This window comes from Hypanus sabinus, chromosome 12 (assembly GCF_030144855.1).
Source record: "Hypanus sabinus isolate sHypSab1 chromosome 12, sHypSab1.hap1, whole genome shotgun sequence".
Classification (NCBI taxonomy): domain Eukaryota; kingdom Metazoa; phylum Chordata; class Chondrichthyes; order Myliobatiformes; family Dasyatidae; genus Hypanus; species Hypanus sabinus.
In genome coordinates this window covers 20,897,761-20,925,287 of record NC_082717.1, presented here as the reverse complement: position 1 = coordinate 20,925,287, position 27,527 = coordinate 20,897,761, and the positions used below count along the sequence as shown (strand labels likewise).

Genomic DNA, 27,527 nt, shown 5'->3' with positions numbered 1-27,527 from the left:
ATGCTTGCTATTTTGTCTTTAACAGAAATTCCCCGAATTGCTGTTGAGGATACAGATCCTAGTGCCCCTCCAGAAAAGGTATGGCTGATGTATACCTCATGAACTTTATCACCACCTGCCCATTTTTAATATGTGGTGGATTTGGTGGGTAACATGGTGGATTTTGCTTAATTCATTTGTGGATGGACTCTTGGCCTCACAGTCCACCCACTATGATCTTGCACTTTATCTTTTAACTGCACTGCACTAGTTCTTGTGGTAACTTCTACACTTTATTCTGCATTATTACTTTTTTTTTCCACATTAGCTAGTTCAATGTACTGTGTAATGATTTGATTTGTATGAATAGTATACAAGACCAGTTTTTCACCATACAAATCTTGCTACATATGTCAATAATAAACTATGCCAATACTATTTAATTACCTTGATGACAAATTGTCAGCTTCCGTAATGCTTGTAAAATTTTGAAAAATTCTTTTGGATCTATAAATTATATTGATCCATACAACTCCTGTTGCCTCCAAATTCAGGGACTGATCATGTTTACCCAGAAGGTCATTGAACTCACTGCTAAAGCCCAAAGAGTTTCAAACAATGTGATGTAGATCAGAGTGAGTTCTGACCATGAAGCTATCCTGGAAAACCTTTGACAGCTCACATCCCAATTTTTGCTATCTATCAAGGTGTTAAAAATTTACAATGTTTACAAATGGTTCTATAGAATGTAGAACATAGAACAGTACAGCACAGGAATGTTGTGCAATGTTGTGCCGATCCACATTGCCAAATCAAACAAGTCCCGAAAAAATCCCTCCTACCTACACAAAGTCCATCTTCCTCATATTCATGTGTCCATCTAAGGGTCTCTTAAAAGCCTCTGATATACTGTATTTACCTCCACTGCCACATCAGACAGCATATTCCAGGCATCCACCACTATGAGTAAAAAAAATCCCCCTCCCGTCCCCTTTGAACATATCACTTCTCACCTTCAATGCATGCCCTCTGGTATTGAGCATTTCTATTCTGAGAAAAAGATACTTCCTATCTACTCTACCTATTCCTCTCATAATCTTATAAACCCCAATCAGATCTCTGCTCAGCCTTCGTTGCTTCAAACAAAACAACACAAGTTTGTCCAGCCTCTCAAGATAGTAGATGCCCTCTAAACCAGGCAGCATCCTGGTAAACCTCTTCTGCTCCCTCCAAAGCCTCAATATCCTTCCTATAGTGGAGCGACCAGAAATGTATGCAATACTCCAGATGTAGCCCAACATAACCTCTTGATGTTTGAACTCAGTGTCTTGTCTAATAAAAGCAAGCATTCCATAAGCCTTATTAGCCACCCTATCGATCTGTGTAGTCACTTCCATGGAACTATGTATTTGGACCCCAAGCTCTCTCAGCTCAGCAACGCTATTAAGGGTCTTGCCTTTAACAGTGTACTGTCTCCTTGCACTTGCCTTACCTAAGTGCAACACCTGACATTTATCTGGGTTAAACTCCATCTGCCATTTCTCTGCCAATGTCTGCAAATGATCTATATCACACTGTATTCACTACTAGTCCTCCACACTATCCTCAACTCCATCAATCTTGGTGTCATCCACAAACTTACTAACCCACCCATCTACATTGTCATCCATATACATCACAAACAGCAGAGGCCACAGCACAGATTCCTGTGGAACACCACTAATTACAGACCTCCAGCTCAAATAAGTCCCTTTAACCACTACCCTCTGTCTTCTATGTGCTTGACAATGGCTAAGAACTTTTCTTGGTCCCTCCTGGTTTTCTTTAGTTCTTTTCTGGTTTCTCTATCTTTTTCATGTGCTCTGTCTGATCCTAACTTCTGAAACTTTACATACTTTTTCTTTTTTCTTCTTGACTAAATTCATCACCTCTCTGGATATCTAAAGTTCTCTTATCTTTCCATCCCTATTCTTCCTTCTAACAGCAGCATACCTTCCCTGTACTCTGTGCAATTGATCTTTAAACACCCTCCACATGACTGATGCTAAAAAATAGTAAGTGGAATGTGATCAGGACTTGAAAATTATTGGCACCTATGTTGAAAAATGGCAGCAACATCCAGCAAGGTCCAAACAATTATAGGAATGATAGTTTGTCTTAAAACTACTTATTCAGGTGTGAATCAGTGGTAAGGATGACGTCTCTGCAAAACTGTTATTTGTCAACATCTACAGTGCAGAATTCTGTGCAAGCGTCTTAATACATAACGTATTACTAGAAGCTATGAATGTTAACAATCCATAACTGGACATTGTTAAATGGAGGAAAAGATACTGTCCAGAACTTAATGGAAGTTCTTGTGCACTGTTTTGTTGCCTGATTTGCAAAGCAACAATGGTGGCACTTTAAAGGTAATTTGTTGTTTGGGGAAAACATATTGAAGGTATGAAAGGTGCCATATTAATACACCTTCTTCATTGCCACACTACAAAATAATGTCAGTGACTTGCACCTTGTACTTAGGGAATTTACTGATTACTTAGATTCTTGAAATATCTTCTTTCACAGGCTATGTTGCATGCTTGCTACTTTGAGCACTGTACCATTTGGTAATTGATTTAATATTGCCACATGTACCATGAAATAATGAAAAGTTTTTTTTTTGCATGTCATCTAGACAGATCATTCAATATATAGGTACATCAAGGTAGCTTGAAAGGAAAACAAAAACAGAATGCAATATATCAAAGTTCAAAGTAAATTTATTACCGAAGTATGTACTGTGTATGTGTTAGTGATGGGGAAGGCGCAGTACAAGTAGATCAATAAAGTAGAAGGGCCATGATGAGGCAGATAGTGAGATCAGGAATTAATTCCTAGCATTTAAGTGTTCATGAGTGTTACAACAGCTGGATAGAAGTTCTCCTTGAGCCTGGTGGTATGTGTTCTCAACCTTTTGTATCTTCTGTTCGATGGAAAGGGGTGGGAGTCGTGAAGAGAGAATGTTGAGACAGATTCTTGTTGATGCTGGCTGTTTTTCTGAGGTAGGGGGAAGTCAATAGATGAGAGGTTGTTTTCCATCTGGATCAAACTGCATTCACAACTCTGAAATGTCTTGCAGTCATGTGTAGAGCAGTTGTCATACCAAGATCTGATACATCCTGATAGGTTTCTATGGCACATCTGTAAAAATTGGTGAGGGCTATCAGGGATATACAAAATTTTCTTAGCTTTCTGAGGAAGTAGAGGTGCTATTATGTTTTCTTGGCATAGCATTCACATTGATGGACCAGAACAAACTGTTGGAGATATTTACACCAAGAAACTTGAAGGTCTCAATCATCTGCACCTCAGCACCATTGACACAGACAAGGATGTTCAGAATGTTTGCTGGTAGTTTTATTAATAGCAGCAAAACAAGAAGTTAATATTTCTAATATTCAGTTGAAAAAACCTTTGACTGCTACCTATTTCTCCTCAAAACAGAGTACATTCCTGTGGAAGAATACAGATTGTGTATTGGTAGAATTAGGCTACCTTTAAATCATATTTCTCACTTGATAATTTATTATGTTGATACTAGGTAAGTGGCCAGCCGGTGGCCTAGTGGCATCAGCGCCGGACTTTGGAGCGGAGGCTCCCGATGTCATAAGGTGGGCAAACACGAGGAAATCTGAAGATGCTGGAAATTCAAGCAACACACACAAAATGCTGGTGGAACGCAGCAGGCCAGGCAGCATCTATAGGAAGAAGCACTGTCGACGTTTCGGATCCTGACGAAGGGTCTCAGCCCGAAACGTCGACAGCGTTTCTCCTTATAGATGCTGCCTGGTCTGCTGTGTTCCACCAGCATTTTGTGTGTGTCATAAGGTGGGCACTGGGAGCGGACCCAAATGCAAGACACAGACACTAAAGTACTAGGAACTGGACTGGACTAGAGTTAAGGATGGGGACAGGACACAGACTAAGAGCTGGGACAGGAACACAGACTTGGGCTAGGACTTTGGCTAGGAAAGTGGGACCAGGATAAGGAACTGGAAGCTAGGAGCCTGGGCTTGGACTCCAAGCCAGAGACTGGACAAGGACCCAGAACCTGGGTCTTGACTCGGGCTCGGACCCCGGAACTAGGTGAGGACATGATGAGGCTAGGGTTCTTTGAGGCTAGGGTATGGACTCTGAGCCGGAGACTGGACAAGGACCCAGAACCTGGGTCTTGACTCAGGCTCGGACCCCGGAACTAGGTGAGGACATGACGTGGCTACAGGACTGGACATGGCTTGGGTTCTTCGAGGCTTGTCTGCAGGACTAGACATGGAACTCCTGCACAGGATGAGGCACATGGACAGGACAAGAATTTGAACCCTTGACTCGATCTTGGGACACCTAAACATGGAGCCTCAGTCTTGAGAGAGAGACGGGAGCACGGAGCCTCGGTCGTGAGAGAGAGAGATAGAGAGATAGAGAGATAGAGAGATAGAGAGATAGAGAGATAGAGAGATAGAGAGATAGAGAGATAGAGAGAGAGATAGAGAGAGAGAGAGAGAGAGAGAGAGAGAGAGAGAGAGAGAGAGAGAGAGAGAGAGAGAGAGAGAGAGAGAGAGAGAGAGAGAGAGAGAGAGAGAGAGAGAGAGAGAGAGAGAGAGAGAGAGAGAGAGAGAGAGAGAGAGAGAGAGAGAGAGAGAGAGAGAGAGAGAGAGAGAGAGAGGGAGGGAGGGGAGGGACAGGGACATGGAACACAGAGCCGGGACCCCTCCTTAGGAACAGGACTTGGGGTCAGGGATCTACAGAGTCAGGACCCCTCCTAGGGAGCAGGACATAGAGCCAGGACTCATACACAGAACACAGAGATGGTTCCCAACACAAGTTAACGGCAAACGGCCAGACCTACCTAGTGAAGACGTGGACACAGAGACAGTTCCAAACAACGATAGACAGTTCCTTATCTAGACACAGCAAGGCTCTGGTCTTGCTCCAGTGGTAGAACTTGACAGCGATACATGCAAGGCTTCAGGAAGAAGGGGAAGAGAACATTCCAGCACAGAATCATCATCTTCTTCTATTTGCAGCAGTTTAGATGCATCTAGGTATATTACTGCCCTCTGCAGGATGTACAATTAATTACAGAATTTTAAGAAACTCAAATTCTCAAATATAAACTAGTCGCACGTAGAAACAGAATAATAAACTTTTCAATCAGATGGTGGTTCTCTTGGAGGCCAAACAAAGATTTAATAGAAAAACAAAATACTCTTAAGTCGGACAGCCTCTTGAACAATATTCTTCTTTCAATTTTATATAAATTACAACTCAGCAAAACATGCTGAACTGTCTCTGGACTACCAGAGTCACATAATACAGTTGGATGTTTTCCTATTATCTTTAAGTAATAGTTTAGCCCACAATGCCCCCAGCCTAAGTCTTGTTAATTTCACCATATCTCTATGATTTAAAGGGTAACAGTCTGAGACCTTTTTAACTAGAGGGTGACTAGAAAAGAAATGCCTTCCCTTTAATTCATTTTCCCAGTCCTCTGGCCATTTCTTCTCTATGCCTTTTTTATCCTGCTTCTCAATTCTGCTCTGCCTAGGGGTATTCTAATTCCTACTTGCCCACTCTGTAAGGAAGACTTGGCAATGCCATCCACAATTTAATTTCCCTCCACCCCAGCATGCAGGTATCCATGTAAATCTAACTTCACAACCCATCTTCCCTATTCTAAACAAAACTAAGAGAATCTCAATAACTATGTCAGGATGAGCTTTTGATTTATTCCCTTTTATAGCCTCTAAGGCAGCAGCAGAATCCAGACAGGTGATAACCCTGCATGGTTGAGAGTCTTCTATCCACCATAAGGCCAGAGGATTGCTAATAATTCTGTGGCAAAGACAGAAATACCATCTGAAACCTGGTGTCTAATCTCAACTCCAAACTGAGACACATACATCCCAAATCCTGCCTTACTGTTCTCTGGGTCCACAGAGCCATCAGTAAAAATCTTCAGATAAGATCCCCATTTATTATTTAAATATTCATTTACAATCAACACTGTTGAAATTGTTCTGCTTCCTTGAGGCTGAAAAAGGAGGAATAGGTCTACTTCTGGTTCTGGCAAAAACCAAAACGGAATGGGTGGCAAGCAAATTCAGACAGCTATGTCCTCCTCAATTAGTTTCAATTTCACAGCCCAGATATTAACCAAATCTAAAAATGGATATCTTTTAATTTTAATTTGGCGCTTCGATGTCTCCTGCAAAAGACATTTTGATGGATAGCTGTGATTGAAGCCATTTAGTTTTACCCAATACTGCAGGCCCAACTTAACTTGTCTTATATGTAGAGGCACTTCTCCCATCAGCAATGAAGCTTCTTCTTCTTCCTCCTTGAGTTTTTATGGCAGTTGGCATCCACACTGTTGTATTACTGCCATCTTCAGGATTTACTGTCCCTCATTGTCCATTCACTTGACTGCCTAAAGTTGTCTAAAGTCATAAGTCTCGTCGCCCTTAAAAAACTAAACAATCATTTCCTCCCCGATTCCAATAAATCTTTAACGCTGTTCTCTACCAGCCCTATTTTGTGTAATTGTTGTAGCATTTGTTGTCTTTCCTGTGCAAATTTCCGGCTTGAAATAAGGATATAGATCGCAAAAACCTGTTGGATGTTTACTTATGGCCAGAGTACCATTAAGGTTGCTGTGCCTAATTCTTAGTCTACTTATAATTACTTGTTCCTTCCGCTTTACTCCCCTACTCCTTCCCATATCTACTCTATTCTGAATTGAATGTAAATGTCTTCCTTTTATTGCTCCATCCCAATGCTGCTGCCACTGTTGATTTATCCTTCTCCACACTATGCTCTTCCCTTCTGATTTTGATAGTTTAATATTGACCTCTTCAGATCCGTTTTTGACTGCTGCTTTTGCCAGCTTATCTGCTGTCTCATTTCCCGTAATACCCAAATGTGCTGGAACCCACATGAATACGATATTTTTGCCTTGTCTAGCAAAAACTGCATAAACACTCAAGCAATCCATCATTCGCTTGCTAATTTCCACTTGATAACTTGGCACAACAATTGCAGACCCTGTTGCACCTGTTTCTGGATCCTTTGATCCATCCGTAAAAATCTACGTCTTTATACTTACATTCCCTATACCTATGATATTCAAAGAGTATATCAGCCATTTTATTACTGCATTTAATGTTAAGCAATTCCAAATCTACCCAGGGATTTTCTAATACCCAGAAAGGTCTGACAGGCCACACCACACCTGGACAAAACTCTTTAACATATACACCCATATCTTTTGATGTTTGCTCTCCTGTCCAGCCAAAACTTTCTTTTTGTGTCCTTTTCTTCTCCCAGCATGTCTCCAACACCCTTTTTTTGTAGGATGGCTATCACCATGCCCCCTTAAATTATTCCAGTAATTGGCCTCCAGCTGTTTACGTCGCAGCCCCAATGGCATTTCATTTGCTTCAACTTGGAGTGCACACACCGGGGAAGTTCTAACTGCTCCCAAGCACATCCCTAGAGCCCGAGCTTATACGATATCCAGTTCTGCTAACACAAATTTTGCTGCTGACCCATTTACAATACTTCCATAATCTAATCTTGATCTTATTAATGCTACATAAATATACTTCAGTGATGCAAAATCAGCACCCCATTCCAAACCAGCAAGACACTTCATGACATTTATCACATTTTTACATTTAGTAACTACTTATCTAACATGTTCTCTCCATGTTAATCTTAAGTCAAAGTACACCCCCAAAAACCAAAAACTTTCAGCTCTCTCTAGGTTACTTCCATACAGAGTCAGATTAAGTCCCCTGAGCTTTTTCCTTGTAAAGAACATGGTTTTTGTCTTCTCCACTTCAAATTTAACACCCCGCTTTGTCCCCCGCTCTTCAATTTGATTCATTCCATCTTGCATTTTCATAACTATTGTTCAGTATTTCTCCCTCTTTTCCCACAAAGCCCCAACAACTGCAAACAATGACTTCCCCACTTCTGTTGGTATATTTACGAATATATCATTTATCAAAATGGAGAATAAAGTTGGACTCACTACACTCCCCTGAGGCATCCCGTTTTCTACAACATACTGGCTTGATAGCTCTGATCCTATCTTCACCTGAGTAGTTCTCCCATTTAAAAAGTCCTTAACCCAATTGAACATTGCCCCCCCCCAATTCCCATTAAATGCAGCTTGATTAGGAGCCCCTTCTTCCATAACATATAAGCTTTCTCAACATCAAAAAAAACTGCAACCACTGTCTCTTTATTTACTTGAGCTTTTCTTATTTCATCCTCTAGACACACCACTGGATCCATAGCATTATGGATCCCATCCTTTTTATCATCCCCCCACACCTCTCCATCTCATCACTGACCTGACTTAGATATCTATCACTTTTTTCCAGAAACTTCTCCCAATTGAATTTCACAAGGATCCATTTCCCACCTATATTCTCTGTGACCAATGAGGCAGAAATATTTATCTTGCGCCAGATTAGGTCATGATCACTTCCTACAGTTCCTTCTTGGTACACTAACCACTCACATACTGATGCAATAGAGTTTGATACTAATGTAAGATCAAGCACAGATTCTTTACCTGTATTAACATTGATTCTAGTACTACTGCCATCACTTAGGCACACTAAATACTTCTCATCTAGCAACTCCTCTATTACTTGACCATTGATGTCTGTTCTGTCGCTCCCCCATAATACATTATGTCCATTAAAATCACCACACCAAACAACGTCACTACTATTCTGCCCTTCTATTTCCTCAAGCTTGTTTAACTCTAGCCTTTTGCATGGATTATAATAATTCACAATCACCAACTCTTTCCTTTCAGCCCATACTTTTACTACCACATACTCTTGTTCACTTCCTATACCTAGTATTCTATAAATACCTTGCTTTACATAAGTTACACATCCTCTTCCTCACCCCTTTCTCCTGTCTCACCTTACTGCCTCATAACCATAAAAAAACAAAATCTAAATTAGATTTTAACGAGGTCTCCTGGATACACATGCCATCTAGCTTTTCTCTCCTACTAGCTATAAACTGCTTGAAAACTTGTCCATTACTAATCAGGTTTCTTGCATTCCATTGAAGAAGTAGCGTTATTTGTAATATCAACCCACACATACTGCCTCTTGACTTGACTGTACCCTGAGTTCATCATTTACCTCTTCCCATTTTAATCCTATCACACCCAAATGGTGCTCTGCAGCTTTCACAATAATCTGAATCCTTTCAGTTTTAGATTTGATCTCATGAGTTGCATTTACCACTCCTGCTATAAAGGTCACCAATTTCTTCTTCTCTATCCATACATTCTTATCTTGCCTTTCTTTAGCTGCCACTCCCTCATTCATTTTCTTCTGTCCTGCCAACTTGACTGCCTCAGCATGAGACCTTTTCCTTCACCCTTATCTTCTGCACCTCCACCTCTTTTTTCACCACTTCACTTCCCCAGTATGCTACACTATGGTTACCTCCACAATTACAGCACTTTGGTCCCACTCCCTCTCCACATTTTCCGTATTCATGTTCCCCACCACACCTTGCACATCTTCTTTCCTTTGCACACTTTGGCCACATGCCCAAACTCCTGGCAACCTCATAGGTTTTGGTATATATTCTCTTACATTGTATCTCAGAAATCCAACATATAACTCCTTTGGAGGCACCTTATCCTCAAATTCTACCAGAACAGTTTCAGTCTCCCTTTTCTCTGCTTCACTTGTCATTCTTTTCACACTCTTCACTGAATTATTCCTCACCCTTAAGTTCTCCACTAGCTCCTTCGTATTAACATTGAGGGGAACCCCAGAGATCGCCCCCTTGCAACCATTGACCCTTTGTGCTTCAACTCTTACAACCCTGGACACTTTGACTTTCCCAACATTAGTCACCTTCATTGCCTTCTCCATCTGCTCTTTAGTTTTACATCCTATCAGCAGGTTTCCATCTCCTAAAATTCTCACATGACTCACTTTCCCTACTTGCCCTCTGATGATTTTTGTTAGATTAAGCAGATTGGTTTTCTTTACTCCCCCTTCCCCCTCAAATCTTACCACTACATTTAGCAATTTTGCCCTTGGGCCCTTCTCCTCAACTCCTCTTCCCTCATTTTCCAATCCACCTACGCTAGACCCACTTCCTTTCTTTCTATTCCGATCCATCACCTTCCTATTCTTAGTCCCTCTTCCCACTCAAACTCCGTGATGCTGTTGTCACCCTCAGTCTCCCTCCCTGCCATCCTATCAGAGTTTGCAAGGAACCATGTATGAATATCATTCTGGACCTATACAGGCACATTAGTCAATATTCCCACAGAATGTCCCCCACAACACCCCAGCAGTTCCTCAGCCCCAAGTCCAGCCCTATTTGTGAGTTTCACTCTACAGCAAATTTCATCTCCCTCCTCCTCAGCACTGAACCTGAACCCAAACCCAGGAGCTGTTTATGTAGCCAGCCCAAAATGAGAATCATGTGCCTCAATTAAGGCACCAACAGAACAAGGGAAAACCAGAAAACCTGGAATAAGGATTGATGGACCAGTCTGTGAACCAGAATGTGGACCTCATGGACCGGACCATGACACCCGAGTTCGAATCCAGCCGGCTCCGTTGCACGCTTTCCATCCATGCTGGGTTAAGCGTGGAGCTAGCAACTCAGCCTTGGAAAAACAAGAAAGCCTGCTAAAAACAAAATTGCCGTCACGACAGCATCCTGATGATTCCACTTGGAGTTAAGGGCTTTCTTCTCTTCTTCTTCTAGGTGAGTATTAGAAAGCTCATATTTTGTTCAGTATCTCTCACAACCATTTTTTCCTCAGTGAAGAATGTTTTACCCTCCAACACAAACACTAGAAACATGGAAGTAGAAGTAAACCATTTAACTTATGCAACTTTTTTTGTGTTCTTCAGCAAGATCATGATGTAATCCTATTTTCCTAGATTTATTCCCAGGCACTTCCTTATTTCATATCCTTGGTTGGAAGAAATATATTAGCCTTAGATTTAAAATAAACAGTTGGCACAAGTGACAAATTAACTGCCATTTGTGGGAAGGGTGTCTTAGAGCACTCTTTACACACCTAAAACTATCCTGATCACTCAAAACAAATTACTTGTAAAAAAAAACTTCTGTTAAGACCAGTTTGCCTTTGTGACATGCTTGTCAAATATCTAGATGAATAAAATCTGACACTTTACATTTGCTTCCAGAGCTTTTGTATGCAATTTCTGCTACAATCTAAAATCTTGAAAATTTGCACCCAGAATTCATTCAAATGTTTTTTATATGCTCCATGTACATGCATAGTGTATTTTGGGCCACATACCAGTGGCACGTGCTGTAAAAATAAATGTGAGGACAAGAATATAGCCAGCAATTTTCTGATAGATACTGTAAATACTTATATTAATACTTTTATCTTTCTCTATCCACAGATTGAAAAATATCCTATTCAAGCTACGGATCACAGTGTTTCCATCAAAGGTATCTTCACCAAAAAACACATCTGCAAATCTCACCTAGCCTAATAATATAATCGCAATGTGTTTTACATAAAATTCAAATTATCTTTTTTTTGCATAATCAGCATGTTCAAATATCATTATATTCTATCAATAGCAATGTCAAACTTAATGCTAGCTGAATATCCTAGGACAAAGAAATGGACCACTTTAAAATCATTCATCTTGAAGTTGTGCTGTGATGTTAATAAATATTTAATTAGCAATATTTTAAAATAAAGACATTAACCCATTAAATAAATCTTTGATTTAAAACAAATGAGTCAGGACCTTGATAATGGGGCAAGAAGGTTCATGATTCAACTTATAAGCTTATTTTAAATAATGTGCTATCAATGCTGCTTGATTTTTCATCCTCACTGTTGCACAATTGATAGAGAACCTGTTTTAATGTTACATCTTTTGAGCAACTACTCATGACAGTCCATAAAGACCTTTCAGATAGCTTTTCAATTTTTACTTTTGATAATATGTCACGTATTCCATCTTTCTCTGACAATATGAAATGGGACAAAGACATGTTATATAGAACTAGACAGAGCATTATTGAGAACATTAATAGAATTTATTTTTTCAAAAGTGAAATTGTACATTTTTCCAAACAAATCTGGAAATACACATTAAATTTAGAATTGTTTTGCTAAACAGAGTATTAATTTGGAGGTTAAAAATTACATAAAGCTAACAAGATTGAGTTTTTAATCAAAAGAAAATCTTGCATTTATTTTTCCCCTTTGTGATCTGCAGAAGTCCCTAGTGTAGGTAATGTAGCAGCAAACTTGCTTACAACAAGCCCTGCAGCAAATTATGCAATAAATGCAAAGCTATTTTATGAGACATCTTGACAGTGATAAATTTTGACCAAGTATTACCTCACCATACTTCACCAAAATTATTCCAATATATTTTATGTCCCTCTGAAAGGGAAGGCAAAACCTCAGTTTATTGCTTCATCCAAGTGATACCCTGCCCAGCGTTATAGACTATATGACCGTAAGATATAGGAGCAGAATTAGGCCATTTGACCCATTGAGTTTGCTCCACCATTTCATCATGGCTGATTTTTTTTTCCCTCTCAGCTCCAATCTCTTGCCTTCTCCCTTTCTGCCTTCATGCCCTAACCAATCAAGAATCTATCAACCTCGATCTTAAATATACATTAAGACTTGGCCTCCTCTGCCACCGGTGGTAACAAATTCCACAGACTCGCCACTCTCTGGCTAATGAAATTCCTCTTCATCGTCTTTCCAAAAGGACGGCCCTCTATTCTGAGGCTGTCCCCTCTGGTCCTAGACTCTCCCACCATAGGAAGTATCCTCTTCACATCCACTCTGTCGAGACCTTTCAACATTGAATAGATTTTAATTGGGTTACTTCTTATTCTTCTGAATTCCAGTGAATACAGGCCCTTAGCCATCAAACACTCTTCATGTAACAAGCCTTTCAATCCTGAAATCATTTTTGTAAACCTCTTTTGAACTTTCTCCAATGTCAGCACATCTTTTCTAAGGTAAGGGGCCCAGAACTGCTCACGATACTCCAAGTGAGGCCTCATTAGTGCTTTAAAAAGTCTCAACAATACATTCTTGCTTTTATATTCTGGTCCTCATGAAATGAATACAAACATTGCATTTGCCTTGCTCATCACCAAATCAAGCTACAAATTAACCTTTTGGGAATCATACACAAGGATTCCCTTTACACTCAGATTTTTGGATTTTTTTCTCCATTTAGAAAATAGTCTATCCTTTTATTTTTACCAAAAATACATAACCATACACTTCCCAACACTGTGCTAAGTGTTTGCCCATTCTCCTATTCTGTCTAAGTCTTTCTGTATCATCTGTACTTTCTCAAAACGACCTGCCCGTCCACCTATCTTTGTATTATCTGCGAACTTTGCAACAAAGCCATCAATTCCATCATCCGGTCATTAACATTTAGCATAAAAATAAGTCCTAACACAGAACCCTGTGGAATACAGTCACCAGCAGACAACCCGAAAAGGGTCCCTTTATTTCCACTCTTCACCTCCTGAAGATCAGCCATTGCTCTCTCCATGCTAGTATCTTTCCTGTAATACCATGGGTTCTTAACCTGTTAAGCATGTGCCTCCAAGTACCCTGAGACTTCCTTACTAATCAACATCTTCCCAGCCACTGAGGTCTATAATTTATGGCCTATAATTTCCATTATCTTGCCTCTCCCCCTTCTTGAAGAGTGGAGTGACATTTGCAATTTTTCAGTCCTCTGAAACCATTCCAGAATCTAATGATTCTTGAAATATCATTACTAATGCTTCCACAATCTCTTTTACCATCTCTTTTTGAACCCTGGGGTGTACACCATCTGGTCCAGATGACTTCTCTATCTTCAGAGCTTTCAGTTTCCCAAGAAACTTCTCTCTAGTAATGGCAACTTCGCACACTTCTGATCCCAGACACTTTTGAACTTCCAGTGTACTGCTAGTGTCTTACACAATGAAGATGGATGCAAAATACTTGTTCAGTTCATCTGCCATTCCCTTGTCCCCATTATTACCACTCCAACGGCGTTTTCGAGCAGTCCAATATCCACTCTTGCCTTTCTTTTACACTTTACATTCTGAAGAAACTTTTGGTATCCTCTTTAGTATTACTGTCCAGTTTACTTTTGCATTTCATATTTTCCTTTTTAATGACTTTTTTGGTATATTCTGTTGCTTTTTAAAAGCTTCCCAATCCTCTAACTTCCCACTAATTTTTGCCCTATTTGGCTTTGACTTATCTTGTTAGCCACAGCTGTGTCATCTTTCCTTTAGAATACTTCTTCCTCTTTGGGATGTATATGTCCTGTGCCATCCAAATTGCTTCCAGAAATTCCAGCCATTGGTGCTCTGCCATCATCCCCGCCAGTGCTTTTTCCAATCAATTCTGGTCAGCTCCTTTCCTGTGCCTCTGTAATTCCCTTTACTCCGCTATAAAACTGATATATCTGATTTACCTTCTGCTCAAACTTCAAGACGTATTCAATCATGTTATGATCACTTGCCTTAAGGGTTTTTTTATGTTAAGCTCTCTAACCAATTTTATTTCATTACACAACACCCAATCCAGAACAGCTGATCCCTAGTGGGCTCAACCACGAGCTGCTCTAAAATGCCATCTCATGGGCATTCTAGAAATTCCTACTCTTGGGATCCAGCACCAATTTGATTTTCCCCAACTACCTCAATATTGAAATCCCCCATGACTATTGTAACATTGCCCTTTTGCCATGCATTTTCTATCTCCAATTATAATTTGTAGACCACATCCTTACTACAGTTCGAGGATCTGTATGTAAATCCCATCAGGGTCTTTTTACCCTTGAAGTTCCTTAGCTACACCCACAATGATTTAACAGCTTCTGCCCCATGTCTCCTCTTTTTAATGATTTAAGTTAAAAATTCATTAAAAAAAGGAAGTATGACAGAGCTAAGGTGAGTGGGAGGTCAGATGATTGGGAAGTTTTTAAGGAACAACAGAACTTAACTAAAAAGACAATGTGGGGAGAAAAAATGAGGTACAAATGCAAGCTAGCCAGGAATATAAAGGAAGATAGCAAAAGCTTTTTTAGGTATGCGAAGAGAAAGAAGATAGTTAAGAACAACGTTGGGCCCTTGAAGAATGAATTGGGTGAAATTGTTATGGGAAACAGAGAAATGGCAGAAGAATTTAATGAGTACTTTAGATCTGTTTTCACTAAGGAAGACACAAGCAATCTCCCAGATGTTTGGATGGGCCAAGGACATAGGGTAACAGAGGAAATGAAACAGATTGGAAGGAAACAGTGATGAGTAGACTGATGGGACTGAAGGCTGACAAATCCCCAGGTCCAGATGGACTGCATCCTAGGGTACTAAAGGAGGTGGCTCTGGAAATTGCGGATGCATTAGTAATCATTTTCCAATGTTCCTTAGATTCAGGATCAGTTCCTGAGGATTGGAGAATGGCTAATGTTATCCCACTTTTTAAGAAAGGAGGGAAGGAGAAAACAATCGATCTGTCAGCCTGACATCGGTGGTGGGGAAGATGCTAGAGTCCATTATTAAGGATGAAATAGTGGCATATCTAGATAGCAGTGATAAGATTGGGCTGAGCCAGCATGGATTTACCAAGGGTAAATCATGCTTGACTAATCTGTTGGAGTTTTTTGAGGATGTAACCAGGAAGTTAGACAAGGGAGATCCAGTGGATGTAGTGTACCTCGATTTTCAGAAGGCATTTGATAAGGTCCCACATAGGAAATTGGTGGGTAAAATCAAAGCTCAGGGCTTCGGGGGGAAGACATTGACATGGATAGAGAACTGGTTGGCAGATAGAAAGCAAAGGGTAGCGGTGAATGGGTGTTTCTCAGAATGGCAGGTGGTGACTAGTGGGGTGCCACAGGGCTCGGTATTGGGACCACAGCTGTTTACAATTTACATCAAAGATTTGGATGAAGGCATTGAAAATAAAATCAGCAAATTTGCTGATGAAACTAAGCTGGGTGGCAGTGTGACATGTGATGAGGATGTTAGGAGAATTCAGGGTGACTTGGATAGGCTGGGTGAGTGGGCAGATACTTGGCAGATGACATTTAATGTGAATAAGTGTGAGGTTATCCACTTTGGGAGTAAGAACAGGAAGGCAAATTATTATCTGAACAGTGTAGAGTTAGGTAAGGGAGAAATACAAAGAGATCTAGGAGTCCTTGTTCATCAGTCACTGAAGGTGAATGAGCAAGTGCAGCAGGCAGTGAACAAGGCTAATGGAATGTTGGCCTTTATTACAAAGGGAATTGAGTACAAGAGCAAGGAAATCCTCTTGCATTTGTACAGAGCCCTGTTGAGACCACACCTGGAGTATTGTGTACAGTTTTGGTCTCCAGGGTTAAGGAAGGACATCCTGGCTGTAGAGGAAGTGCAGCGTAGATTCACGAGGTTAATTCCTGGGATGTCAGGACTATCTTACGCAGAGAGTTTAGAGAGACTGGGCTTGTATACCCTGGAATTAAGGAGATTGAGAGGGGATCTGATTGAAACATATAAGATTATTAAGGGATTGGAGAAGATGGAGGCAGGAAATATGTTCCAGATGCTGGGAGAGTCCAGTACCAGAGGGCATGGTTTGAGAATAAGGGGTAGGTCATTTAGGACAGAGTTAAGGAAAAACTTCTTCTCCCAGAGAGTTGTGAGGGTCTCGGAAGGCAGTGGAGGCCAATTCTCTGGATGCTTTCAAGAAGGAGCTAGATAGGTATCTGATGGATAGGGGAATCAAGGGATATGGGGACAAGGCAGGAACCGAGTATTGATAGTAGTTGATCAGCCATGATCTCAAAATGGCGGTGCAGGCTTGAAGGGCCGAATGGTCTACTTCTGCACCTATTGGCTATTGTCTATTAAGTTCATTTTTTACCAACAGAGCCATGCCATCCCCTCTGCATTCCTGCTTGTCCTTTTGGAACAATGTGCATCCTTGGACATTAAGCATCCAGCTATAATCTTTTAGTCATGATTCAGTGAGTCCCGTTACATCAGACATTCCAATCTGTAACTATGCTACAAGTTTATCTAACTTTTACCGTGCTCTGTGTGCATTCAAATATAACCCTTTCAGTCCTGCTTTCACCCTTTCCAATTTTGTCTGCCTTTTATATTGCAACTCATCCTGTTGACTGCAATTTTTCCCTATCATCGACCTCTCCTTGCAAGGAGTCTAACTACACACTGCCCCTCTATGTAAGCTAACTACCACATCCTCAGGACTACCACTTCAGTTCCCATCCCTCTGCCAAATTAGTTTAAACCCTCATTATAGCACATACTCATTGCTTGAATTTAAAAATAAGCCCACCAGTGTTGCTCTTACATGAAGGAGGTAGAGAACCATATAACCATGTATCAATTACAGCACGGAAACAGGCCATCTCAGCCCTTCTAGTCCGTGCTGAATGCTTACTCTCACCTAGTCCCACCTGATCTGCACTCAGCCCATAACCCTCCATTCCTTTCCTGTCCATATATCTATCCAATTTTACTTTAAATGACAATATCGAAACTGCCTCTACCACTTCTGCTGGAAGTTCGTTCCACACAGCTACCACTCTCTGAATAAAGAAATTCCCCCTCGTGTTACCCCTAAACTTTTGCCCCCAACTCTCAACATGTCCTCTTGTTTGAATTTCCCCTACTCTCAATGGAAAAAGTCTATCAACATCAACTCTATCTATCCTCCTCATAATTTTAAATACCTCTATCAAGTCCCCCCTCAACCTTCTACACTCCAAAGAATAAAGACCTAACTTATTCGACCTTTCTCAGAAACTTAGGTGCTGAAACCCAGGTAACATTCTAGTAAATCTCCTCTGTACTCTCTCTATTTTGTTGACATCTTTCCTATTATTCGGTGACCAGAACTGTACACAATACTCCAAATTTGGCCTTACCAATGCCTTGTACAATTTCAACATTACAACCCAGTGACATGGTGTCATGACAAACCTTTCCCTCAAGGTCAGCAAAACAAAGAGCTAGTAATTGATTTCAGGAATAGTAGTGCACATGCTCCTGTTTACAATAATGGTGTTGAAGTCAAGGAGTTTCTTGGAGTTAACATCATTAATACTGTCCTGGTTCCACCACATTGATCCCAATGCCAGAAAAGCTCACCAGTGCTTCTACTTCTACTAGAGGTGAAAAAAATTTGGTATGACCTCTTTGACCCCCACCAATGTTTATCTGTGTACTGTAGATTGCATCCTATATGGGCAAATTTTAATGAGTGAGGCAATATACAGTATAGAAGACCCTTTTCAGAAGGATACAACATTGGATCTCTTTGAGAATGGGGCAGGGTAAAAAGGGGCAGTTAGGGAGTACTTTGGATCTAGTGACAAAAGTCCTATTAGTTTTAAGGTAGTATTGGAAAAGGATCATTCAGGTTCACAGGGACAACATGTTTCTATTAGAGTGAAGGCAAGTTTAGGGAACCTTGGCTGATGAGCGATATTGAAGCTCTGGTCAAGAAAAAGGAGGAAGCATACATAGGGTTTAGGAAGTCAGAATCAAACAAATAACTATAAAAAGATTAGGAATACTCTCAAGAAGGATATCTGCAGGGAATAGAGGGTTTGAGATGGGTCTGGCAGGTAAGGTTAAGGAAAATCACAGGAGGTTCCATGGCTATATTAAGAGTAAAAGGGTGGCTGGAGAAAGACAATAGGTCCTCTTAGAGATCAGCAATGTCTTGATCCACAGGAGATATGTTGGACTTCTTATAAATATTTCTCCACTGAGTTTACTGAGGAGAAAATTATGGTTGTTCAAGAGATAAGGAAAACAAAAAATTATGGTTGTTCAAGAGATAAGGAAAACAAGTGGAGATGTTTTGGAGCTTATTCATATACCAGGGAAAAGGTGTCTGTAGCCTTACAGCGCATTGAGGGGATGAACCCACAGGGCTTGACCAACTGCATCCTTGCACTTTGTGGAAAGCTAGCAAGGAAGTTGAGGAGGTCTGTGTAGAGCAATTTGTTTCATCATTAGCCACTGCTGAACTTCTGAAAGATTAGAAGGTGTCTAATGTTGTTCCATTGTTTAAAAAGAGTAACAAGGACATGTCAGGGAACAACAGACCGGTCAACCTGTCATCAGTGGTGGACAAGTTTCTGGAGGGCATTGTGAGGGTTAGAAAGAGTTTGATTAGGAGTCAGCATAGCTTTTTGTGTGAAAAAAAATGAACCTTTCAGAAGTTTTTTTGAAAGGTAACCAAAAGATGAGGGTAGAACAATCTTGATCACTGGACCAAGGAGTGGCAAATGGCTTTCAATGCAGATAAATATGGGATGATACATTTTGAAAAATCAAATCAACAAGGACCTATTTATGAATGATGTTTCAAATGTTTCAAATATTTCAAATGTAGGAGAATGAGGTGTGACCTTACAGAAATATTTAAAATCATGAGAGGTAAAAATAAGGTGGAAGGTAACAGTCTTTTCCCCAATGCTGTGTCACCATATCGTCGGCTTAGCAGAGATGTATAAGATATGGCTCAATAGTGTCATGGTAATGTTTCTGGATTTTACTAAGAGGTGCATCAAGAAAGATTTATTTCTTGTGTAATATATCTGAAGATAGACGATGTTGAGGGGGTGGATGTATTTCATACTGAAGTTATTACATTTTTGAGTAATGCCACCTTTCAGCATTTACTAATGCTCAATTAATATCATTCACAGGTGCTTCAGATCTCCCAGTACAGGATACAACAACTGTTAACCTGGAGCATTTAGTTGCTACGCCTTGGACAAGACGGGTAGAGACAAGTTTATCTCTGCTTTATTACCTTCTAAGTTAAAAGCTTATGCAAAGATTAAATTTCAAAGCATTCTGCCCTCAGCTTAGCCAGCATGTTGAAAAGATGCTCTAATTCAATTCTGCTCCACCATTCGATCAAGGCTGATTTATTTTCCCTCTCAACCCCATTCGCCTGCCTTTTCCCTATAACCTTTGATCTCTTTACTAATCAAAACTCTATCAACCTCCACGTTAAATATACAGCCATCTGTAGAAATTAATTCCAGAGATTCAACACCCTCTGGCTAAAGAAATTCCTTTTCATCTCTGTACTCTGTACCCCAGTCAGTTTAGATTGACAACATCTCCTCCACATTCTCCATCAGCACAGGTGCACCACAAGGCTTGTGCTTAGCCCACTTCTCTACTCACTTTAAGCGCAGCACCAGTGAAGTATTCAAGTTTGCTGACGATACCACTGTCATTGGTCGAATGCAAGGTGGTGACATTTCAGCATTTCGGACGGAGTTTGAAAATTTGGCTGAGAGGTGCCACAACACTAATTTCTTACTCAATGCAAGCAAGACCAAGGAGCTGATTATTGTCTTCAGGATGAGGAAACCAGTGATCCACGAGCCAGTCCTCATTGGAGGTTCCAAGGTGGAGAAGTCAGCAACTTCAAATTTCTTGGTGTTATCATTTCAGAGGACCTGTCCTGGGCTCAGCAAGTAAATGCAATTACGAAGAATGTACATCATCACCTCTACTTCCTTAGGAATTTGCAAAGATTCGGCATGACATCTAAAACTTCAACAAACTTCTATAGGTGTGTATTGGAGAATATATTGACTGGCTGCATCATGGCCTGGAATGGAAACACCAATGCCCTTGAACAGAAAGTCCTACAGAAAGTAGCGGATGAGGCTCGGCCCACCCCACCATTGAGCACATCTATTTGGAGTGTGTCACAGGAGAGCAGCATCCCTCATCAAGGACCTTCACCACCCAGGTCATTCTCTCTTCTCTCTGTTGTCATCAGGAAGAAGGTACAGGAGCCACAGAAATGGCCTAGATAAGGAGGAAGGAGCACCTTTTTATCCTCATCTAAATCTAAAAGCAAACTAATGTTTACATTGCCTTAACAGTGGAAAACATTGCCTAAGGATCCTTGCATTACAAAGAATAAAGAAAATCTCTCACAGAAAAAATGGGACGATCTTCCATTTTGATAAATATAAACTTTCCATTCACACTTGAAAATGACATTTGGCTAAAATGCTGAACAGTAAAAACACTTATGTTAGAATTTTGTTTATTGTCTACACTGCCTACCTTATTGCTATAACTTTAAACAAACTCATCTCCAAATTCCTAGACCTGGGACTCAATACCTCTCTTTGTAACTAGATCCTTGACTTCCTGACCCGCAGACTGCAATCAGTAAGCTTAAGCAGCAACACCACCACAGTTATTCTCAACACTGATGCCTGACCTAGGGTGTGTCCTTGGCTCCCTACTCTCACAACTGTGTGGCCAGATTCTGCTCTTACTTAATTTGCAAGTTTGCAGATGATACCACCATACAGGGCTGCATCTCAGATGACAATGAGTCAGAATACAGGAAGGAGATGGAGAGCCTGCTGTCATGACAACCTTTTCAACGATGTCAACAAAACAAAACGTCAGGTCATTGACTTCAGGAAAAGGCACGGTACACATTTTTATCAATGTGAATGCATTGTGGCTTGGTATGGCAACTGCTCTGCCTGTGACCACAGGAACTGCAGAGTTGTGAACACAACTCAGCTCAGCATATCATGGAAACCAGTTTCCCATCTATGTACTTGTGCATGGTAAAGCAGCCAGCATAATCAAAGAGCTCACCCACCCCAGTCATTTTCCCTTCTGCATCAGGCAGAAGATGAAAAAGCCTGAGAGCATGTGCCATCAGGCTCAAGGACAGCTTCTGTCCTAGTGTTATTAGACTATTAAACTGTTTCCTTGTATGATAAAAAGGACTCTTCACTTTAATATATTTCAGAATAGCCTTGCACTTTATTGTCTACCTGCACTGCAGTTTCTCTTTAACAGTAGCACTTTATTCTGCACTTTTTTAAAACACTGTTGTAATGACCGGATCTCTGTGAAGGGTATGTAAGTCAAGTTTTTTATTGTGGTATTATTATATTATTATTACTGTGTTTTTTTATTATATGCCAATAATAATAAACCAACCAATTTGCCATTATGACAACTTCCTTCCTTGTGCACCAATCTGTTTGTCAAATTTCTTTCCTTTTTTCACTTAATTTTCACCTGATGAAGGTGAAACCACTTTTGCTTTTCAGGATTTTAACTACCGTACTTAATTTTGACTGGGAATATGAGGGATTGTGGTTATTCATACCCATAATTAGGGTCAATCAAAGTTGAACATATAACACAGGAACAGGCCCTTTGGCCCATAATAATGTGCCAACCTAATTGAATTAGTAATCAAATACCCACCAAACATCCCTTCTGCCTACAAAATATCTATATCCTTTCATTTTATGCACATTCATGTGCCTATGAGCCATGTTCTTTGACCCCAAGATCCCTTGGCTCAATAACACTGTTAAGGGTCTTTCCATTAACAATGTAACAATCTCCTTATTTGATCCCCCAAGGTGGAAAGTTTCACATTTGATCAGGTTAAACTACCTGCCAGTTCCACGCCCATATCCGTAACTGATGTATGTTTCGCTGTTTGGCAGAGAGTTGTGGAGCATTTTCCATATGACTGCAGGAGCGATGCTTCTGATCCTTTCATGTTCAGTGTGATTATAAACTGATTCTTCCATGAGTGACCAGCAACAGTTGAGATTCAGATCAATGTAATTGAAAATCTTACCAGAAACTAACTTTGGATTTTATACAATTGTCAACTAAGTGAGCTGAAAGTAATAAAAACAGCACAGGGTGTGTAAAATTATTGCACTATATTGTCTATATGTTATTAATAAGTGTTGTTAACTCATTCAGAAATGGCTCCCTTCAAATTTGTGAACACCACTTTTGCCAGAATAACATTTGTGTTTTGACTGTGCCACAGAATTTCTAAGTCCATAGAATTTTCAAGTTCAGTATTTGTCCCCAAGTTTCAGATCCATGTTGGCCATGCTTACCATAATACTAACTTAATTGTTCTATAATTTCATGCAGCCTGAAGAGAATGAGAGTCTGCACATCGGAGACTGTTTATCAGAAGAAGGTAAAACAACCATTTTTTTTACAATTCCATGGTCTTAAAATTTAAATCTGTTTTTATTTGGGCTGTAATCCAGTGTCACATTATCAATTATAATTTGACAAACATTGCACTAAAAAATACAAACCAAGTTTTGGTTGAACTACCAGTTACCCTCAATATTTCTTCTGCATTTCTGTTTTTCAATTTTTTATTTGTAGCTACCTAATTATTGAGTGGGATGAGTAATTTTTTTGTATCATTCTCTGCATCCAAAGTTATAGACAAACTAGAGAAGACCATGGGTATAAAGTCTCAACCCCTTGTCCTGGAGTTGTGGAGAAACTTCTCCCTAAAGCAATGGTTTTAGATGCCGCTGGGGAGGTAGGACACAGTAATCTTCAGGGGAATAACAATACATATTTGTGTTTCCAAATAACTAGGATGTTTTCAAATGTGCTCACTAAGACCTCGCATATATCATGTGATGCATGTGCATTTCCTCCAACATTGGAAGCAGTCGTCTACCCATGTCAGGCAGGTATCTTGATGAACTGCCTCAAAGGCAGACATGCATGTACCAAATGGAGGCCATGCCAAACCCATGTTGTAACTCCAAGGCCCTTGACAACCAGCAACATTCATATTCATAGAAAGCTCTGGGTGTGTAATTGGTATGGAAAACATGTGATGCATTTTGGATTATAGTAGGGTGAATGTAATCAGGTCTATCTACAGATTATTTTAGTTACCATTGTTGCCATTGATGAAATATAGACCATAAAACGTAGGAGCAGAATTAAAATTATACTGACACGTTCAGATTCCTTACCCCATTTGAGCTCCTGTATGCATTCACAATCCAAGAGACCTGAAAAAGCAGTCATGAAAAAGTGGGTGAGAACTAAAAATATTCAGTTACATTTTTTTTACTTTTAATACAGTTGATTTTCTTCCAGGGGAGAAAATTGAGGGGATAGTCTGCAGCTGCTAACTATCCCCTCAACAGATATGGTACATTGGGTGGAGTGTTCAGAATCAGAATCAGGTTTAATATCACTGGCATATGTCATGAAATTTGCTGTTTTGTGGCAACAGTGCATTGAAATACATGGTAATAAAAACTATAAATTACATAATTACATGAAATTACATTGAAGGTGTAGTGGACAGTGAGGAAGGTTTTCAAAGCTTGCAGAGGGATCTGGACCAGCTGGGAAAATGGGCTGAAAAATGGCAGATGGAGTTTAATACAGACAAGTGTGAGGTATTGCACTTTGAAAGGAAAAACCAAGGTAGAACATACATTGTAAGTTGTAGGGCACTGAGGAGTGCAGTAAAACAGAGGGATCTAGGAATACAGATACAAAATTCCCTAAAAGTGGCGTCACAGCTAGATAGGGTAGTAAAGAGAACTTTTTGGTACATTGGCCTTTATAAATCGAAGTATTGAGTATAAAAGTTGGAATGTTATGGTGAGGCTGTGTAAGGCATTGGTGAGGCCGAATTTAGAATATTACATGCAGTTTTGGTCACCGAATTACAGAAAGAATATTAATAAGGTTGAAAGTGTGCAGAGAAGGTTTACAAGGATGTTGCTGGGACTTGAGAAACTGAGTTACAGAGAAAGGTTGAATAGGTTAGGACTTTATTCCCTGGAGCGTAGAAAATGAAGGGGAGACTTGATAGAGGTATACAAAATTATGATGGGTATAGATAGAGTGAATGTAAGCAGGCTTTTTCCACTGAGGTTAGGGGAGAAAAAAAACCAGAGGACATGGGTTAAGGGTGAAGGGGGAAAAGTTTAAGGGGAACATTAGGGGGAACTTCTTCACACACAGAGTGGTGGGAGTGTGGAATGAACTGTCAGATGAAGTGGTAAATGCAGGCTCACTTTTAACACTTAAGAAAAACTTGGACAGGTGTATGGAGGGATATGAGCCAGATGCAGATCAGTGGAACTAGGCAGAAAAATGGTTCGGCATAGCCAAGGGGGGGCCAAAAGGCCTGTTTCTGTGCTGTAATGTTCTATGGTTCTATAAGAAGTATATACAAAAAATAAATTGAATAAGTAGTGCAAAAAGAGAGTGAAAAATACTGAGGACCTGTTCGTGGATTAATTGTCCATTCAGAAATCTGATGATGGGGAAGAAGCTGTTCCTGAAACATTGAGTGTGTGTCATCAGGCTCTTGTACCTCCTCCTTGATGATAGCATAGTTGATCACCTGTCTGTAATATTCAATGTCAGTGTTTTTTAAAAAAAGTGAGGAGCTTTGTACATGTAGAATTTCTTGTTGAACTGCCTCAGAGTATAATAGGTCCAAATATTTTTGAAACATTTTAGAATTATGAGAAGGCATCTATTTGCCACAATGAATGTGGGATAGGGGAAAGAGGGTTGGAACTTGGGGAAAGATCTAGACCCAGCAAACAGAAAACTCTCTTTCTGGTCCTTTGGAATTTTCAGAGAGTAAGCTCTGTGATGCACCATCAATAACTGGTGATCAATTGCTGCTTGTTCTTTCTTCCAGCCAATAAAAGCCTATCTCTCGCCTCACGTCTCCGTGAGTTATTGATGGTGCATCAACTTTATTGGCTGGAAGAAAGAACAAGCAGCAATTGACCAGCACACTGCATCCTGGAGACTGAGGCCGGGGCGGTGTCTCCAATCGCCTTTATACCAGGGTCCGTGGGAGGAGCCACGGTCAGTGGGAGGAGCCACAGGAGCAGAGAGCGGGGGGGCGTGTCCAGACAGATATATGTAGTTCACCACACTCTGAATATGAGAGCGGGCAATGTGCTAGAATGACAAGGCTTGTTAGATAGAAGCTTGAGTATTGTATATAGTTCTGCTCTCTGTGTTACAACATAAATGTGATTATACTAGAAGGGTTGCAGAAGAGATTTAAGAAGATGTTGCCAGAACAGGTAAATTACAGCTATAAGGAAAGATCAGATAAGCTAGAGTAGAGATGAAGAAAACCTTATTCAGACAGCAAATAGCATGGGCCTAGAACTCACTGCCCTAACTGAGTGACAGAAAATGCTGTGAATTTCTAAAATATGTTATCGTAAAGTAGCAACTGTCCAACAGCAGATTGCCAGAATGCTAAGAATATTTTACCAAAACCAAGAGGAGCACCAGAAAAGCTAAGAATAACCCTGTAGTTTAGATTATGTTGTTGTGATCTGAAAATCCCTCCCAAAACCCAGTAGCATGTGTTTAGCAGGTGTTCTATGAACTATTCATTAGGTTCAAGCCTAAATATTATGTGCCTGCTATTTCAGAAATCACTTTATTTTGTTTTCCATGAATGACTTGATGCGCACTTTCCATATGTTGTTTTCAGTGATAAATGCGGGCACTAAGAAATGTTGTGACGAGCAGTTTTCTAAAGCTATTCTTTATTTCTCACTTGCAGATATGAAAGACAGTAAATCATGCAAATATTGTTTAGAAACATGCAGAAACTCATTGTTAACTTCAACATGCATCACTCCTCCTTGCATTGGTGACATGATGAATGATGAAGATTTGTTGTACACACTGAGGTTAAAGCTGGATCCACAGCACCCAACCATCAAAAACTGGAGGAACTTTGCCAGCAAATGGGGCATGACCTATGATGAACTGTGTTTCTTGGAGCAGAAACAACAAAGTCCAACTTTAGAGTTCTTGCTGAAGAATAGCGACCGAACTGTAGCACAGTTGATAGAACTCTGCAGGTTTTATAAGAGGGTGGATGTATTGAAAGTGCTGGAGGCATGGGTAGAGAGAGAGTGGCCTAAACAGTGGCATACAAAATAAAACAAAGGTAAAAGTGTTTCTGCCAATTTGTGTCAATTATATATAGACAGATCTCTGATGTTTTGGTGCTTTTTAATGCTCAGTGCTAAAACTTTTACAAAGTGATAATTAGAATTGAGGAGCATTAGGAAGGGTGATAGAATTGTGTGCACTTCAGTGTCTGTCTATATGTCTGCAGCTCTGACTGTTCCTTTACCCTTTAAAAATGTCATTCATTTTACATTGGAAATGTCAGGGCAATCTAGACAGGCTGAATTTCTGGTAAGGCTGAATGTGCTTGTTTAGGTCCGAGAAACTTTGAAAATATTTTAAAATCATAATGGATTAAATGCTACTTTTCTGCATAAAATGCTGTTTTGCTGCTTGTTTTAAGCTACAACTTGAAATACTGAGAGTACACATTTGCTGTCATTTTTCAGTTAACACATAAAGCTTTGGAAGCACATCAACACAGTAACTTAAAGTAACTTAAAGCCCATCAGAGGAATTCTTGATAATTTGGAAATCTAACATTTGAATCCAATGAAAGCAGGATGGTACTGAACATTCTGTGTACTTGTTGCAAAAATTATGGCAGAAATATATAATGTGAATGACCTTTCCAAACTGCCCATTTTCAGTTTAACATTAATCTCCTGCTT

The 27,527-nt window shown here is 40.1% G+C and overlaps 1 protein-coding gene across 1 annotated transcript; it reads left to right on the top strand.

Annotated features, from left to right (window-relative positions):
• edaradd (EDAR-associated death domain) lies at window positions 1-27,508 on the top strand. Its single transcript, XM_059986768.1, has 5 exons — window positions 1-78; window positions 11,463-11,511; window positions 19,791-19,867; window positions 23,053-23,101; window positions 26,501-27,508. The coding sequence occupies exons 1-5, from the start codon at window positions 1-3 to the stop codon at window positions 26,884-26,886; spliced, it is 639 nt and encodes a 212-aa protein (XP_059842751.1). The 3' UTR covers window positions 26,887-27,508.
• The last annotated feature ends 19 nt before the right edge of the window (window positions 27,509-27,527 follow it).

Excerpts from the sequence above, each read along its gene's own strand:
- edaradd (XM_059986768.1), top strand. The coding sequence starts at position 1 with ATGCTTGCTATTTTGTCTTTAACAGAAATTCCCCGAATTGCTGTTGAG. Across the intron at positions 79-11,462 it reads CTAGTGCCCCTCCAGAAAAG|ATTGAAAAATATCCTATTCA; the intron begins GTATGGCTGATG and ends CTCTATCCACAG. Across the intron at positions 19,868-23,052 it reads CTACGCCTTGGACAAGACGG|CCTGAAGAGAATGAGAGTCT; the intron begins GTAGAGACAAGT and ends AATTTCATGCAG.